The sequence below is a fragment of the Phasianus colchicus genome, chromosome 1 (genome assembly GCF_987193195.1).
Source record: "Phasianus colchicus chromosome 1, bPhaCol1.hap1.1, whole genome shotgun sequence".
NCBI classification, from domain to species: Eukaryota; Metazoa; Chordata; class Aves; order Galliformes; family Phasianidae; genus Phasianus; species Phasianus colchicus.
In genome coordinates, this window is record NC_143436.1 from 1,381,999 (window position 1) to 1,399,637 (window position 17,639).

A 17,639-nucleotide genomic window follows, 5' to 3' on the forward strand; every position below is an offset into this window, starting at 1 on the left:
TGAGTTGGGGTTGGGTTGACGTTGTGATTGAGTTGGGGTTGGGGTTGGATTAGGGTTGGTGTTGGGTTGGGGTTGGGTTGAGATTGAGTTGGGGTTGGGGGTTAGGTTGGCATTGGGGTTGAGTTAGGGCTGGGATTGAGTTGGGCTGGGGCTGGGATTGGGTTGGGATTGAGTTGGGGTTGGGGTTGGGGTTGGTTTGGGGGTTGGGTTGGTGTTGGGGTTGGGTTAGGGTTGGGATTGAGTTGAGTTTGAGGTAGGGTAGGGTTGCATTGGGGTTGGGGTTGTGCTTGGGACTGAGTTGGGTTGGAGTTGGATTGGTGTTGGGGTTGGGGTTGGAGTTGGGTTGGGGTTCAGTTTTGGGGTTTGGAGTTGGGTTGGGTTCAGATGGGGTCAGAGTTGGGTTGGGGCTGCGGCTGGAGCTGGGATTGGTTTTGGTTTGGGGTTGGGGTTGGAGTTGGATTGAATTGGCGTTGGGATTAGGCTGGGTTGCACTGGGTTGGGGTTGGGATTGAGTTTGGGTTGGGGTTGGGTTGGGGTTGAGTTAGGGTTCAGTTGGGGTTGGAGTAGGGTTGGGGTTGGGGTTCAGAGTTGGGTTGGGTTTGAGTCGGGGTTGTGTTGAAGTTGGGATTGGGGTTGGGTTGCATTGGTTTGGGGATGGGGTTGGTGTTGGGCTGGAGTTGGGGTTGGGATTGGGATTGAGTTGGGTTGAAGTTGGAGTGGTGCTGGGGTAGGTCTGGAATTTTGATGGGGTTGTGTCGTATTGGGGTTGGGTTGGGACTGAGTTTGGTTGGAGATAAGAGTTGGGTTGGATTGCATTGGGTTGTGTTGGGTTGGATCGGGTTGGGACCGTGTTGGGTTCGGGTTGGATTGAATTGGGGTTGGGGTTGAGTTACACTGTGTTGGAGTCGGGTTGGGGTTGGGTTGGGTTTGGGACTGGATTAGGATTGAGTTGGGGTTGTGTTGAGGTTGGGGTTGGGTTGCATTTGGTTGAGTAGGGTTGGAGTTGGGGTTGGGATTGGATTTGGGGTTGAGCTGGGGTTGGGTTGGGATTGGATTTGCGGTTGAGCTGGGGTTGGAATTGGGTTTGGGTTAGGGTTTGGGGTTGGGGTTGGGGCTGGGTTGGGTTTGGGGTTGAGTTGGGATTGGGTTGGGGTTGTGTTGCGCTGTGTTGGGGTTGGGTTGGGGTCGGGGGCTGGGTTGTGGTTGAGTTGAAAGGATCTTTAAAGATCATAGAGCCATAGGATTGTTGAGTTGGATGAGTTCTTGAAATCATAGAATGCTTGGGTTGGAAGGGACCCCAAATACCCCCCCACCACCACCTCTTGCCGTGGTCTGAGTGCCCACCACCAGATCAGGATGCCCAGGGCCCCATCCAGCTCTATTCCTGTTTATCAGTTCCCTTCAGGAGCCAGAGAGGGGTTGGGATTGGGGATGGGATGGGGATGGGGATGGAGAGGTCTGCATGAGGACAGTGATGGGGGCAGCGTTTGGGCACGGGGTTGGGAGTCCAGAATGCATTTTCATACACAGGTCTTCAAAAGTACTTAAAAACTTAACTGCCTGAATAATAATAATAATAATAATAATAACAACAACAATAATAATAATAATAATAATAATGCAAGGGATGTAAAACACCTTCAGCTCTTCCAGTCAATATGGTGGGGATCGTGGCTGCTCGTGCTCCTTCCTCAGAGGATTCTCTCTCTGAGGATTCCTCTGGCTGTGCTGCAAACCCAACCAGTGCCCCCCATGTGGGGAAGGAGGAGGAAGGGGGGGGTTGCTGTGAAATCCCACAAATCCCACGTCTCCCCAGCACTGCTGGAGGTGTGTCAGGGTATGATGCTCATTGCAGAACGACCACGGGAATGCTGAAATCAGGGACCCCCAGGATGGTAACACCCATCGCCTGGGGACATCAGCCCCTTGTCTGTGCACTGCAGCACCCCACAGGGACAGCAGCACCCCATAGGGATGGCCAGCATCACATAGGAACATCCAGCACCCCATAAGGACAGCCAGCACCCCATAGGGACAACCAACACCCCATAGGGACAGCCAGAACCCCATCGGGACAGCCAGCATCCCACAGAGACAGCCAACACCCCATCGGGACAGCCAGAACCCCATAGAGACAGCCAGCACCCAATTGGGACAGCCAGCACCCCAAAAAGACAGCCAGCACCCCATAGGGACAGCCAGAACCTCATAGAGATAGCCAGCACCCCATTGGGACAGCCAGTACCCCATAGGGATAGCCAGCACCCCATAGAGATAGCCAGCACCCCATAGGAACAGCCAGAACCCCACAGGGACAGCCAGCACCCCACAGGGACAGCACTCCACGAGGAGAGCCAGCACCCCGTAGAGACAGCCAGCACCCCATAGGGACAGCCAGCACCCCACAGGGACAGCCAGCACCCCATAGAGACAGCCAGAACCCCATAGGGACAGCCAGCACCCCACAAAGACAGCAGCATCCCATAGGGACAGCACTTTATGAAGACAGCAGCACCCCACAAGGACAGCCAGCACCCCATAGGGACAGCCAGCACCCCACAGGGATACCAGCACCCAACAGGGACAGCCAGCACCCCATAGGGCCAGCCAGCACCCCACACTGACAGCCAGTGCCCCCCAGCACTCATCCCCTTCCAGTGCTGGGCAGGCTCTTTCCATCAGGCTTCATGCAGTCCCATTAATTGCATCCCAATTAGCTTTCCTACACCCCATAGCCGACCCCACAGTCCCAAACCTCTCCCCTGGGCAGCATTCCACTGCGGGACATCTCGGGGACAAATGCACTGCAGAGCTTTGCCCACCTCCTCTGCAGCCCAGCACGGTGCAGGCAGCACTTTATTAAACTCCCATTCCCCCATTCATTTGTGGTGGATAAAAATTGGGGTCCGTCCCAACACTGTGGGTCGGTGAGGTCCAAGTCCTATCCGAGAGAAACACACAGAGACGAGGCCACACTGGAGGTAGGGGAAGGGGAAGGAAAAACATCCCTCCCACCCCCCTCCACTTGAAAAATAAGGATAGAAAAGAAAGAGAACCGAAGAACAGCAGTTGGAGGGGATGTCCCAGCTCGTCTTAACGCTTGGAGAGCTCGTGTGACAGCCAGTCCAGCCCGTCGTACAGCCCCGTGCCCTGCGTGGCACACGTCGCCTGCACGTACCACTGTGGGACAGGAGGGAGAGGACAAGGATGGGATCGTTAGGGTTGGAAGAGATCTCTGCTTTCGTCACGTCCAACCACCAGCCCAACCCCAATGTGTGGCATCAGAGGATCGCAGAGTCGTTGAGGTTGGAAAAGAGCTCAAAAATCATCAGGTCCAACGGTTGACCCAACCCAACCATCCCCAATTATAGGGTCATTCCATCCCCACCATCCCTCTTACAGGATCACAGTCATTGAGGTTGGAAAAGACCTCAAAAATCGTCAGATCCAACGGTTGACCCAGCCCAACCATCCCCAGTTATGGGATCATTCCATCCCCACCATCCCTCTTACAGGATCACAGTCATTGAGGTTGGAAAAGACCTCGAAAATCGTCAAGTCCAACGGTTGACCCAGCCCAACCATCCCCAGTTATGGGATCATTCCATCCCCACCATCCCTCTTACAGGATCACAGTCATTGAGGTTGGAAAAGACCTCGAAAATCGTCAGATCCAACAGTTGACCCAACCCAACCATCCCCAATTATAGGGTCATTCCATCCCCACCATCCCTCTTACAGGATCACAGTCATTGGGGTTGGAAAAGACCTCGAAAATCGTCAGATCCAATGGTTGACCCAACCCAACCATCCCCAGTTATGGGATCATTCCATCCCCACCATCCCTCTTACAGGATCACAGTCACTGGGGTTGGAAAAGACCTCGAAAATCGTCAGATCCAACAGTTGACCCAACCCAACCATCCCCAATTATAGGGTCATTCCATCCCCACCATCCCTCTTACAGGATCACAGTCATTGGGGTTGGAAAAGACCTCGAAAATCAGATCCAACGGTTGACCCAACCCAACCATCCCCAGTTATGGGATCATTCCATCCCCACCATCCCTCTTACAGGATCACAGTCATTGGGGTTGGAAAAGACCTCGAAAATCGTCAAGTCCAACGGTTGACCCAGCCCAACCATCCCCAGTTATGGGATCATTCCATCCCCACCATCCCTCTTACAGGATCACAGTCATTGGGGTTGGAAAAGACCTCGAAAATCGTCAGATCCAACAGCTGACCCAACCCAACCATCCCCAGTTATGGGATCATTCCATCCCCACCATCCCTCTTACAGGATCACAGTCATTGGGGTTGGAAAAGACCTTGAAAATCGTCAAGTCCAACGGTTGACCCAGCCCAACCATCCCCAGTTATGGGATCATTCCATCCCCACCATCCCTCTTACAGGATCACAGTCATTGGGATTGGAAAAGACCTTGAAAATCGTCAAGTCCAACGGTTGACCCAGCCCAACCATCCCCAATTATAGGGTCATTCCATCCTCACCATCCCTCTTACAAGATCACATAGTCATTAAGGTTGGAGTAGACTTCTACGATCACTGAGTCCAACCATCACCCCATTTCCACCATTTCCACTTATAGGATCACAGAGTCATTAAGCTTGGAGAAGACCTCTATGATCATTGAGTCCAACAGCTCATCCATCCCAGCCACTTGTAGGATCACCAAATCATTAAGATTGGAGAAGACTTCCACAATCATCGAGTCCAACCATCATCCCATGCCCACCATACTCTCTTATAGGATCACAGAGTCATTAAGGCTGGAGAAAACCTCTATGATCAAGTCCAACCACCAACCCATCCCCACCATTCCATCACCATTATCCCCTCTTATGGGGTAACAGAGTCATTAAGGTTGGAGTAGACTTCTACGATCACTGAGTCCAACCATCACCCCATTTCCACCATCCCTCTTACAGGATCACAGAGTCATTAAGGTTGGAGAAGACCTCTATGATCAAGTCCAACCACCAACCCATCCCCATCACCCCCTCTTATAGGGTCACAGAGTCATTAAGGTTGGAGTAGACTTCTACGATCTCTGAGTCCAACCATCATACCATCCCCACCATCCCTCTTACAGGATCACAGAGTCATTAAGGTTGGAGAAAACCTCTATGATCAAGGCCAACCACCAACCCATCCCCACCATCCCATCCCCATCATCCCCTCTTATAGGGTCACAAAGTCATTAAGGTTGCAGAAGACCTCTATGATCAAATCCAACCACCAATCCATCCCCACCGTGTCCACTCATAGAATCATTAAAGCTGGAAACAAGAGTTTTCCCCATCCCACATGTCCTGGTGTCTCTGTCCCTCTGGTTCTTTCCATATGGGACATCATGAACTCACTGTTTGGGAGAAGAAAACAAGGGAAGATGCATGCGTGCAATGAGATCTTTGGGGTGGAGGAGGTCACGGCGGTGGGTGCAGCCCCATCTGCTGTTGGTGGATGGGACCCACAGTATGTGGGGTTTTAGAGGGGCCATGGGGTTAGAGGGTGCTGTCCTGACCTTCATAGGATCTCAGAACGGGTTGAGTTGGAAGGGACCTTCATAGAGTCACATAATGGATTGAATTGGAAGGGACCTTCATAGAGAAACAATATGGTTTGGGTTGGAAGGGACCTTCATAGGATCACAGAATCATTTGGGTTGGATGGGACCTTCATAGGATCATGGAATGGGTTGAATTGGAGGGGACCTTTATAGGATCACAGAATGGGTTGAGTTGGAAGGGACCTTCATTGAATCACAGAATGGGTTGAGTTGGAAAGGACCTTCATAGGATCATGGAATGGGTTGAATTGGAAGGGATCTTCATAGAGTCACAGAATGGGTTGAGTTGGAAGGGTCCTTCATAGGATCACAGAATGGGTTGAATTGGAGGGGACCTTTATAGGATCACAGAATGGGTTGAGTTGGAAGGGACCTTCATTGAATCACAGAATGGGTTGAGTTGGAAGGGTCCTTCATAGGATCACAGAATGGGTTGAATTGGAAGGGACCTTCATAGGATCACAAAATCATTTGGATTGGATGGGACCTTCATAGGATCATAAAATAGGTTGAGTTGGAAGAGATCTTTAGAGGCCATCTGGTCCCACATCTCGCAGCGATTCGCAGTGAACAGCAGCAGCTACAACTAGATCAGGTACTCAGAGCCCTTCCAGTCTAACAGCGATGTGGTCACAGCATCTGTGTAACAGTGAGTAGTGGTGTAGACTTGCACGAGCACAGCACACAGGCTCTTGATCATCACTGGTGAAATGGAAATGACTGCTGAAAACTTTGTTCTGTAGATGAGCACTTGCTCTACCAAACGGCGCTACTGCGCTCCTCGCATCTCTTGCAGCTTCCATGGAAAAGGACCTTTTCTTCTACAAATACCAGTTTCCCCCCCAGTGTTAGGACAGTCTCTCCCAGAAATACCAGTTTTATCCCCCAAAATGGGACATTTTCCCCAGAAATACCAGTTTTCTCCACCAAAATAGGGAAGTTTCTCCCAGAAATACCAGATTTCTGCCTCAAAATAGGGAAGTTTCACCCATAAATACCTGTTTTCTCCACTACATTGGACATTTTCTTCTAGAAATACCAGTTCTCACCCCAATATTAGGACAGGTTCTCCCAGAAATACCAGCTTTCTCCCCAGAAATATGTCATTGTCGGCCAGATATACCAGTTTTCTCCCAAATATAGGATATTTTTCTCCCAGAAATACCAGCTTTCTCCCCAAATCAAGACATTTTCTCCCAGAAATGCAAGATTGTTTCCCAAACGTAGGACATTTTCTACCAGAATGGTAGAAACCATGGAAATAACCAGGAGGCATTACTTCCGGAGCGACCTACGGCGTCATCTGCAAGCATCCTCCCACCCCATCCGCTTCTGGGAGCACCTTGCTTTTCCCTTCACACCCACCCAGGCCCCACCACCTCCCAACCTCCAGCACTCACGGTCCGGCTGCGCAGCGCCTGCAGCCCCAGCTTGTCGGTCAGCTCGCTCACCGCCATGGCGTTGGGCATGTCCTGCTTGTTGGCAAACACCAGCAGCACAGCGTCACGCAGCTCATCCTCCTGCAGCTATGGGGGGCAGGGACTGGTGAGCTGCAGGATGCAGCTCTGCAACCCACCTCGCCCACCCTCCCCCCAGCATCCTCCTTGGCTCAGGGTTGATGTTGCTCAGTGTTGTGACGGTGAGTCGATCATCTTGAACTCATAAATAGGGAGCAGCCCAAGAGCCCCACGTTCCGACCCTAATAGTGTGGGTTTGGGTTGGAGGAGAACCTTCATAGGATCACAGAATCATCTGGGTTGGAGGGGAGCTCCATGGAGTCACAGAATGCCTTGGGTTGGGAGGGATCTTCATAGGATCAAAGAATGGTTTGGGTTGGAAGGGACCTTCATAGGATTGTAAAATAGGTCGAGTTGGAAGGGACTTTTCATGGAGTAAGAGAAAGGTTTGGGTTGGAAGGGACCTTCATAGGATCAGAGAATCACTTGGGTTGCAGGGAATCTTCATAGGATCAGAGAATCATTTGGGTTGGGTTGGAAGGGACCTTCATAGGATCATTGAATCATTTGGGTTGCAGGGAACCTTCATAGGATCACAGAATCATTTTGGTTGGGTCAGAAGGGACATTCATAGGATCACTGAATCATTTGGGTTGGGTTGGAAGGTACCTTCATAGGATCATTGAATCATTTGGGTTGGAAGAGACCTTCATAGGATCGTAAAATAGGTTGAGTTGGAAGGGACTTTTCACGAAGTAATAGAATGGTTTGGGTTGGAAGGGACCTTCATAGGATCACAGAATCACTTGGGTTGGAGGGAGCCTTCATAGGATCAGAGAATCATTTGGGTTGGGTTGGAAGGGACTTTCATAGGATCACTGAATCATTTGGGTTGGGTTGGAAGGGACCTTCATAGGATCATAAAATAGGTTGAGTTGGAAGGGCCTTTTCACGAAGTAATAGAATGGTTTGGGTTGGAAGGGACCTTCATAGGATCACAGAATCATTTGGGTTGGAAGACACCTTCATAGGATCGTAAAATAGGTTGAGTTGGAAGGGACTTTTCACAAAGTAATAGAATGGTTTGGGTTGGAAGGGACCTTCATTGGATCATTGAATCATTCGGGTTGGAAGAGACCTTCATAGGATCGTAAAATAGGTTGAGTTGGAAGGGACTTTTCATGGAGTAATAGAATGGTTTGGGTTGGAAGGGACCTTCATAGGATCAGAGAATCACTTGGGTTGCAGGGAACCTTCATAGGATCACAGAATCATTTGGGTTGGGTTGGAAGGGACCTTCATAGGATCATAAAATAGGATGAGTTGGAAGGGACTTTTCATGGAGTCAGAGAATGGCTTGGGTTGGAAGAGAATTCATAGGGTCATAGAATCACTTGGGTTGGAGGGGACCTTCATAGGATCACAGAATCATTTGGGTTTGGTTGGAAGGGACCTTCATAGGATCACAAAATAGGTTGAGTTGGAAGGGACTTTTCACGGAGTAATAGAATGGTTTGGGTTGGAAGGGTCCTTCATAGGATCACAGAATAATTTGGGTTGGGTTGGAAGGGACCTTCATAAGATCACAAAATAGGCTGAGTTGGAAGGGACCTTCATAGAGTCATAGAATGGTTTGGGTTGGAAGGGACCTTTCAAGGAGTAATAGAATGGCTTGGGTTGGAAGGGTCGTTCATAGCATCATAGAATCACTTGGGTTGGGCTGGACGGGACCTTCAGAGTCACAGAATGGTTTGGGTTGGAAGGGACCTTCATAGCATCATAGAATCATTTAGGTTGGGTTGGAGAGGACCTTCATAGAGTCACAGAATAGTTTGGGTTGGAAGAGACCTTCATGAAGTCATAGAACGGTTTGGTGTTGAAAGGAACTTCATGCAATCAAAGAATGGTTTGGGTTGGAGGGGACTTTTCATGGAGTCATAGAATGTTTGGGGTTGGAAAGGACCTTCATGGAGTAATAGAATGGTTTGGTTTGGAAGTGACCTTCATAGCATCACAGAATATTTTGGGTTGGAAGAGACCTATAGGAACGCGATGACACTGTTGGAACAGATAAGGTATCTTGTAATCCCGAGTCAGTGCTTTTCCATCCTTCTGCCAAAATCATTTTCTCCGATTAAGCTTTGGAAAACAAAGGCATGTTGCTTTAATTAACTGCACCATTCACTAATCTAGCCACGAGCATTCTCTCCAGGCCATATTTTCTAAGAGATCCCATTTGAACATGACCAGATGGGTTGGGAGGTGCAATACCTGCGCACCCACCATCGTGATGCTTCACACATCAACCACTAAATCAGAAATCCAGGGCCAAATTGGGCATCATGCTGAATCTAAGCAAATCCCTTCCAGCAAATTGCCCCCTCCTTGTCCATGGGACTCAGTGACCTCCCAGCCCTGCACCAACAATGGGATGGAGCAGCACGACAGCACAGCATGCAAAAACCCCACTGTTTTCTTGGCTGGTTTTCCCCTTTGCAATTGCTCCTGATTGCTGCAGTCTGACCTTCAAGCCCCATGGCTAGGGACCCCCAATTTGGGGACAGCTCTTTGTCCCCAGGGCCAATCCCACAACCAGAACAGGTGTCCCCCCACCCCTCTCACCATCTTCTGCAGCTCCTCCGCAGATTCCTGCACCCTCTCCCGGTCGTTGCTGTCCACCACAAAGATGAGACCCTATAGGAAAAGCCAGAGTGCAGCAGGCATGGGGTGTGACATGAGGCGCAAACACCCCCAGCCCCAGCACTGTAGGGGGGTTAGTATCACCCCCACTGTCCCACCAAAGGACTTTCTTATTTCAGAGCCTTCCTTCCCCACGAGGAACATCCTTGTGGTCGCATCCGGATGGTTGGAACCGGTGCTGTGCCACATACCTGTGTGTTCTGGAAGTAGTGCCGCCAGAGGGGCCGGATCTTGTCCTGGCCTCCAACATCCCACACCGTGAAGCAGATGTTCTTGTACTCCACCGTCTCCACGTTGAACCCTGGAGGGATGTGGGGACAGGTGGGGAGCGCCGCGGTGGGGGCTGAATGCGTGGCTGCATCCCCCTAGGAGCATCCTCACCCATGGGTGCCATGGGTTGGCCATCTCCAAAAAGCACCAGGAGGGATTCTGAGCACCCCCTGCTTCAAAGCTTCACCCAGTACCTTCAACCAGACCCAGTCAATTGCACCAGGAGCACCCATGCTGTGACCCCCACTATGTCCCCCCACATCCCCATCCCCCTGAGGAGCACCAGAGCCCAGCCATGTCCCAGCATAGCAATGCTCTGCCCGAAGCATCGCTGCCAACGCAATGCTGGTGACCACTGGCAGCAGTTTGGGCTGTGGGTGTCCATTGAGAGGGGCCCTGCACGGTGCTGGGCGCTCACCAATGGTGGGGATGGTGGTGACGATCTCTCCCAGCTTCAGCTTGTACAGGATGGTGGTTTTGCCAGCAGCATCCAACCCCACTGCAATGGAAACACGGTGTCACCGGCACCACTCCCTGCACTGGCCCCATTCCCATCCTTGTCTTCACTCAGCTTCATCCTCATCTTCATTCCATCCTCATCTTCACCATCTGCATCTTCATCCCGTTTTCATCATCGTCTTCAACTTTCATCTCATTTTCATCCTCATTCTCATCTTCATCCCATCTTCACCCTCATCCCCATCCTGTCTTCTCCCACATCCTCATCCCATCTACTCTTCATCGTCATCTATTCAACCTCACCCCATCTTCATCTTCATTCTCATCATCACTCAGCCCTCACTCTCATCCTCATCCCCAACTCCACCTCCATCTCATCCTCATCCTCATCTCATCCCCATCCCTATCCCATCTTCATCTTCATCCATACCCTCATCCCGTCTTCCTCTTCATCCTTATCTACATCCCCATCTCCATCTCATCTTCATCTTCATTCTTATTGTCATTCCATCTTCATTCTCATCCCCATCCCATCCTCATCCTCATTTTCATCCCTATCCCACCCTCATCTTCACATGTATCCTCATCTTGTCTTCCTCTTCATCCTTATCTTCAACCCCATCTCCATCTCATTTTAATCTTCATCCCCATCTCCATCCCATCCCCATCCCATCTTCACCCCATCCCCATCCCTATCCCATCTCCATTCTCATCCCCATCCCCATCTCATCCTCATCCTAATCCCATCCCCATCCCTATCCCATCTTCCTCTTCACTCATTACATCTTCATCCCATCTTCCTCTTCATCCTTATCTTCAACCCCATCCCCATCTCATCTTCATCCTCAGTCATTCCATCCTCATTCTCATCCCCATCCCATCTTCACCTACATCCCCATCCCCAACCCCATCTCCATCCCATCTTCATCCTCACCCTCATCTTCCTCCCATCCTCATCTTCATCCCATCCTCATCCTCGTCTTTATCCCTATCCCATCTTCATTTTCACCTGCATCCTCATCCTGTCTTCCCCTTCATTCCCATCCCATCCCCATCACCATCCTATCTTCATCCTCACCCTCATCTTCCTCCCATCTTCACCCTTATCCCATCTTCATCCCCATCCTCATACCCATACCCAGCCTCATCTCCACCTTACCCTAATCCTCATCTTATTCCCATCCTTATCCCACCTTCATCTGCATCCCCACTCTCATCTCATCTTCATTCTCATTCCCATCCGATCTTCATCCCCACCCTCATCTTCATCCCATCCACATCTTCATCCTCATCTTTATCCCTATCCCATCTTCACCTTCACCTGCATCCTCATCCTCTCTTCCTCTTCATCCTTATCTTCATCCCCATCCCCATCTTCAACCCCATCCTCATGCCCATTCCCATTCCCACCCCATCCCATCTTCATCCTCACCCTCATCTTCCTCCCATCCTCATCCTCATCTTCATCCCTATCCCATCTTCATCTTCACCTACATCCTCATCCTGTCTTCCTCTTCATCCTCATCTTCATCCCACCCCATCCCATCCCATCCCCATCCCCATCCCCATCCCCATTCCCACCCCATTTCCATCTCACCCTTGTCTTCCTCCCCCCCCCCATCCCCTCACCCCATTCCCATTGTCACCTCCATCTCTCTCCCCGCCCCCCCCCCCCCCTCACCCATCAGGATCCGCATCTGTTTCTTGCCGAAGATGCGGGAGAAGATGGCAGACACGGTGAGGCCCATTGCGGCGGCGGGACGGACCGACGGACCGACGGACCGGAGGACCGGATGGCCGGGATGGCCGCGCCGGGGCGGCCGCGCTGCGACCCCAACACCTCCGCGCTCCGCGGCGCCGAAGGCCCCGCCCCCTCCCCGAGCCCCGCCCACACCTCTAGCCACGCCCACAAAACGAACCACGCCTCCAATCACCGGGCTCCTCCCATTACCGCGGCACCTTGTACTTCCGGCCACGCCCTCCGATGCTTTTAGCCCCGCCCCTCGGCTCGCCCTGCTCCGCTCTGACACCTGATTGGCAGCCTCTCCCCGAGATGTTCTTTTTGCGCATGCGCAGCGCCCGTGTTTTCCCCCTTCCGTTAAAGGGCGGGGCTTGAAGTCCGCATGCTCATTGGACGCCGGGCGGAAGTAGTTATGCGGCGAACGGAAGTAGTTAAGCGAGGCGGAAGTCGATAGTTGTGGTCTGCGCCTGCGCGCTGGGTGCCGGCACCCGACCCGGTGGTTCGGCCCGAAGGCTGCGGCCTGCCGCGCTCCGAAGGAAAGGCCCGAAACTGCCGCCTGCCAGCCCCCCCGGCCCGGCCTCCCCTGACAGCGCAGCCCCTCGGCTCCCCCTCCTGCTCTGCGGGCACCCCGCGGCCCGGCTTCCATCATAGAGCCATGGAGAAGTTTGGCATGAACTTCGGAGGTGGGCCAAGTAAGAAAGAACTTCTGGAAACAATTGAATCGCAGAAGAAGCAGCTTCTGAATTACCAGGCTCGGCTGAAGGACGTGGTGATAGCCTACAAGAGCCTCATCAATGAGAAGGAAGCCTTGGAAGCCAGCTTGAAGGTGTTGTCGGCGTCTCACGAGGCTGACGTTGGCCTGAGTGGTGCTCAGCCTGCGTGCGTGGCTGCCTCCTGCTCTTCTCCTGCTGATCCCACTGATGATAAGAGCTCGGTTCACAGCGAGGACAGCATGGGGACGGCGACCAGCGCGGACACAACGGCCAGCTTGGCCAGTGCAAAGGGCGAGCAGGGCGCTGAGGATGATAAACCTTCTGCAGCTGCACCCTCTCTTAAAGCAGAAGAGACAAATGGTTCGGAGAGCGGTGTCAGCACGAGCAGTGGGGATGTGTCCTGTGCTGCCAGTGAGGCTGATAAGAGGGTGCTTCAGCTGAAGACACAGCTGGCCACCTTGACCAGCGCTCTGTCAACGGTCACGCAGGAAAAGTCCCGCATGGAAGCCTCGTACCAAGCCGACAAGAAGAAGATGAAGCAGGACCTGGATGACGCTGTTAAAAAAGCAGAGGATGAGACCGAAAGGTTGGAGACGGAGCTGAGGTCTGTCCAGGAGCAGCTCGCTGAGACCAAAGCCCGTCTGATCACACAGCAGCATGACCGAGCCCAGGAGCAGAGTGACCACGCTGTTATGCTGAGAGAGCTGCAGAAGCTGCTGCAGAGTGAGAGGGCGTTGAGGCAGGACGCAGAGCTGAAGCTGGAGGAGACCAGGGAGGTGCTGGCAGGACGGGTGTGCATGGCTGACCGTGCGGAGGGCTACGAGCTGCAGATCAAGCAGCTGAGCCAGGAGGTGGAGGACCTGAAGAGAGAGCTGCAGGCTGTTCAGGAGGAGAGAAAGAAGCCAGACCCCCGGGTGCAAGACCTGCAGGAGGAGCTGGCCAGCCTTAAGAACCACTTCCAAGCGCAGCTGCTGCAGGAGATGAGGAAGGTAATTCCTTGGTTGAGCCCTAGAGCAGCCCGCAGTAGGGGGTACCGTGGCAGCAGCTAGAGCAGAATTTGAGGCTGGAGGAGCCCAAATTCTCCCTCTTTGCCACATGTCACAGAGTCCAAGAGATTTCAGATAGGAGAAAATACCATATCTTCGTTTGATGGGATAATATTTCCTGAGGAAAATAAAAGCTGTTAGTGATGCAGTGTATAAATCAGTTAACCATGGGTGGTGACCACTGGGTGTGGGAGTTACGTAGTGAGTGTCTTCGACAGCATCACTTGGTTCTGAGCAGCAGCTGGATTTGGGAGGAGAGACCAATGATCCAACCCACTGTGGCAATGAGTGTGCTCTCATCTCTGTAAGTGCAATGCAAGGTACAGTTCAGTCTCTCTTAAAGGGAGATAACTTCCACCTCCCCATGGGTGGAACTGTAATTGGCAAGCAGTGAGGCAGCTGGGTGAAAAGGGCAGCCTGGTGTGCGAGGTGCTGGGTTGCACATCTTGCTGGGAGGAGGGATGCAGCGGGAAGGAGGAAGCTGTGTGTCACTGCAGGCTGTGAGGCAGAGGGCTGGAGGGCTTTGCTGCCTATCACTGAGTTGGCAGCTGGAAGTACTCCAGTTTGGGATCCTCATTTCCCCACAGTCTGGAACAAGTTTTCTAATCTGAAGCTTCTAATTAGCAGCTTTGGGGTGATGGCATGCAATTGACTTTGTTTTGGAAGTGATATCCAGCAGCTTCTGTAGGACAGGGCTGAGGATGAGCTGATCCCAGCTGTGAGCCGTGTTTTGGCTCACAGTGGGGACTGAGAAGTGGTGCCACCGTTCCACTTGCTCTTGTGATCTCCATGGTGATAGAAGCTGTGAGCTCCAGGTGTTTGCTGCAGCTACTCAGAAGCCACTGAATTACGTTAATCTCGGTGCACCAGAGCGTAGCGTTTAGGCAGATTGCACCTAGGTGTGGGAAAGCTTTAGAGCACACGCACGCTTGAAAAAATCCCACTGCAGATTGTGAGGTGAGTTTTCTGCTTCGTGCCCTGTGCACACCTCCAGCGATGCAGATAATGCTGCTAACAGCAGCTCTGTGGAGCAGGGAACAAATACAGAAATGCACTCAGTTTCTTTTATCCTTGAGTCTCTGTTTTAAAGACAGGCATGAGAGAGTTGGGGAGGGGATTGTTTGGAAAATTAGGAGACAGTGTGTCCTTGTGCTTGCTTGGAGTTGTTTAGAGCAGAATGAAGGCCTTTGTAATTGCAGAGCTCTGTGCTAGGGTGGTCTAATCCCGCTGCATCTCTTTGCTCACAGACTGCACAGGCAGAGGAACAGCTCCGGCAGCACGCCCAGATGGAGGAGCAGCGTGTGGCAGACCTGGAGGGACAGGTCTCTGAGGTATCAGGGCTGCTGGGCACTTATGAGAAGGCCAAGCAGAAGGACCAAATGGTCATCCAAAAGCTGAAGGACCGCATCGTGCAGCTGGACCAGGAGAACAAAACCCTGGCCATCGCGGCCTCCAGCCGATCCCCTGCTGATGTAAACGTGGAAGAAGCCAATCTGGATGTGAACGTTCTCAAGGATAAGATGGAGAAGCTGAAGAAACTGCTGCAGGCGGCAGCAAAGAAGAGTCAGCCCGCGTTGGACATTGAGAAGCTGTGTGAGCTGGAGCTGCCGAAGGGCACCGAGGCCGGGGATGGCGAGAAGGCCACAGCTTTGTACTATCAGCAGGAGCTGAAGCAGCTGAAGGAAGAGTTTGAAAGGTACAAGATGAGGGCACAAGTGGTTCTCAAGAACAAGTCAGTCAAAGATGGCAATCTGGCCAAAGAACTGGAGGAAGCTCAGGAGCAGCTAGCTGACCTGAAGGAGAAATACGTGGTGCTTCAGCTGTCCTCCGAGGAGGTGGAGAAGCAGCACCAGCTGGACATGGAAGCCAAGAAGCAAGAGTTCTCCCAGCTGCAGCAGCTGCACAAGCAGGAGCTGGAGCGCTGCCAGCTGGAATACAGGGAACGGGCACTGAAGCTGGAAGAAGAGATGCACAAGCAGAGGGACCGGGCGTTGGCGGTGTTGGCTGAGAAGGACCAAGAACTGGAGCAGCTGAGATCCGTTATGTTGCCTTACACCGGGCTCCAGGGCTCCAAGAACTACATGACACCGGGGACTGACACTGCGAGCGGTGACCCCCCAGCTAACGGCTCCACAGAGATCCTCCCCCAGGCTCTCCACCTCTCCACCAATGCAGAGCCCACCTTCATCCTGTATGCGGAGCAGCTGGCCCGCAAAGAGGTGGAAATCGTAGCGCTGAGGAAGCAGAAGCACAAGCTAGAAATGCAAGTTCACCAGCTCCAGGAGAAAGTCTTGGTGGAGGAGGAGAGGCATCGGGAAGAGGTGTCAGCACTTCAGAACGAAATCCAGAAGAACTTCAGAGATAAGAGTAGAGAAGGAGCCAACCTGGAGTACCTGAAGAACATCGTCTATAGGTTTTTGACGCTGCCGGATTCCCTCGGCCGCCAGCAGACTCTCACTGCCATATTGACTATTCTGCACTTCAGCCCAGAGGAAAAACAGGCTGTCAGAAAGCAGTCAGCACACAGCAGCTGGTGGCTGTCGGGGAAGAGATGAGCTGGTTGTGGTTATCCCTCACTGCCTGTGTCTGGGAACACCTTTCTGCTGAGCTCTCCTGCCGTGTGGGGCAGCTCCTCTCCAGCAGCAGCAGAGCAGGGAGCTCTCAGCACAGAGCTGTGCTTGAGCTGGTGCTGTCAGCACAGATTTAAAGCAGAATTGTGCCAACCCCTCTGGTAGGATCACATCATTCTCCTGCTCTGAGCTGGAACTTGATTATTTTTAAAGAATAATCAAGTTGGGACTCTCTTGGACAGACCAGGAACTCCCTCCCTGCTTCCCTGTGTTTCCCAGGGAGGATGCTCTGAGCCCTGTAGCTGCACCAGAGCAAGCAGTGCTTCCCCTCTGGTTCTCTTAGGGCAGAGACCTCGGCTGCTGGACCCTGCAGAGATGGGAGAAGGCTGAAGTCAGCACCGACTGCTCAGCTGACATTTATGAGCCAACTTTGGGAGTTTTGCTCACCTGTAGGATTTTTGCAGTGCTGTGGGAGCAAGTCATGGTCCCATGGAGGTGGAAGAAGCAGAGGTGAGGGGCAGAAGGTGGCAGCTCAGGGAACAGCGTGCACCCTGGTCTCACCACTGAGTGCAATAAGCACTGCTGATAGACCTTGAGGTTATTGCATCAATTCATTGCGAGCCTGGAGCTCCATGCTGCTCAGCCCTGACTTGGGGAAGACATCTGCACATGTATTTTACACCAGCTTGTGAGGGCAAAGCCAGGTCTGTGTGTTAGGCGTGGACAGGCACTGTGGGAAGAGTCCGTGGGAGCAGCAGAAGGGACAGCTCAGGCAGTGCTTCCTCACCCAACAGGGAAAGGGGCAGCCCTGCAGCACAGGAGCTGCCAGAGGAGGGTCCTCATGCTGCTGTCAGCTCCTTGAAGCTCTCACAGCACAGTTCCTCCCTCTGCTCTCTCACAACCCCCCTCCTGACTCCCCTCCATCTCTCAGCCCTTCCTACACATTTCTCCCTCTTTTCCCTCTTTATTCAGCCATCGCCCTCCAAAATAAATTTGAATATGTACGTATTTTATGCCTAACTTGGCTGCTGCTTGGGAACCCATGGTTTGAGTGGTGAGCAGGGTGCTGGAATAAGGAGGGGGGAAATG

General features: G+C 52.4%; 2 protein-coding genes across 2 annotated transcripts; one reads left to right on the forward strand and one right to left on the reverse strand.

Moving 5' to 3' along the window:
* Positions 1-2,789: 2,789 nt before the first annotated feature.
* ARF5 (ARF GTPase 5) lies at positions 2,790-12,382 on the reverse strand. The gene is made up of 6 exons (XM_090127285.1): positions 12,162-12,382; positions 10,440-10,520; positions 9,943-10,052; positions 9,674-9,745; positions 6,995-7,120; positions 2,790-3,180 (listed from the first exon to the last, which is right to left on the reverse strand). Exons 1-6 carry the CDS (start codon positions 12,226-12,228, stop codon positions 3,094-3,096), a joined length of 543 nt encoding a protein of 180 aa, XP_089983411.1. The 5' UTR covers positions 12,229-12,382; the 3' UTR covers positions 2,790-3,093.
* Positions 12,383-12,679: 297 nt separating this feature from the next.
* Positions 12,680-17,568, forward strand: GCC1 (GRIP and coiled-coil domain containing 1). Its single transcript, XM_031605045.2, has 2 exons — positions 12,680-13,923; positions 15,228-17,568. The coding sequence occupies exons 1-2, from the start codon at positions 12,877-12,879 to the stop codon at positions 16,533-16,535; spliced, it is 2,355 nt and encodes a 784-aa protein (XP_031460905.2). The 5' UTR covers positions 12,680-12,876; the 3' UTR covers positions 16,536-17,568.
* Positions 17,569-17,639: the final 71 nt, after the last annotated feature.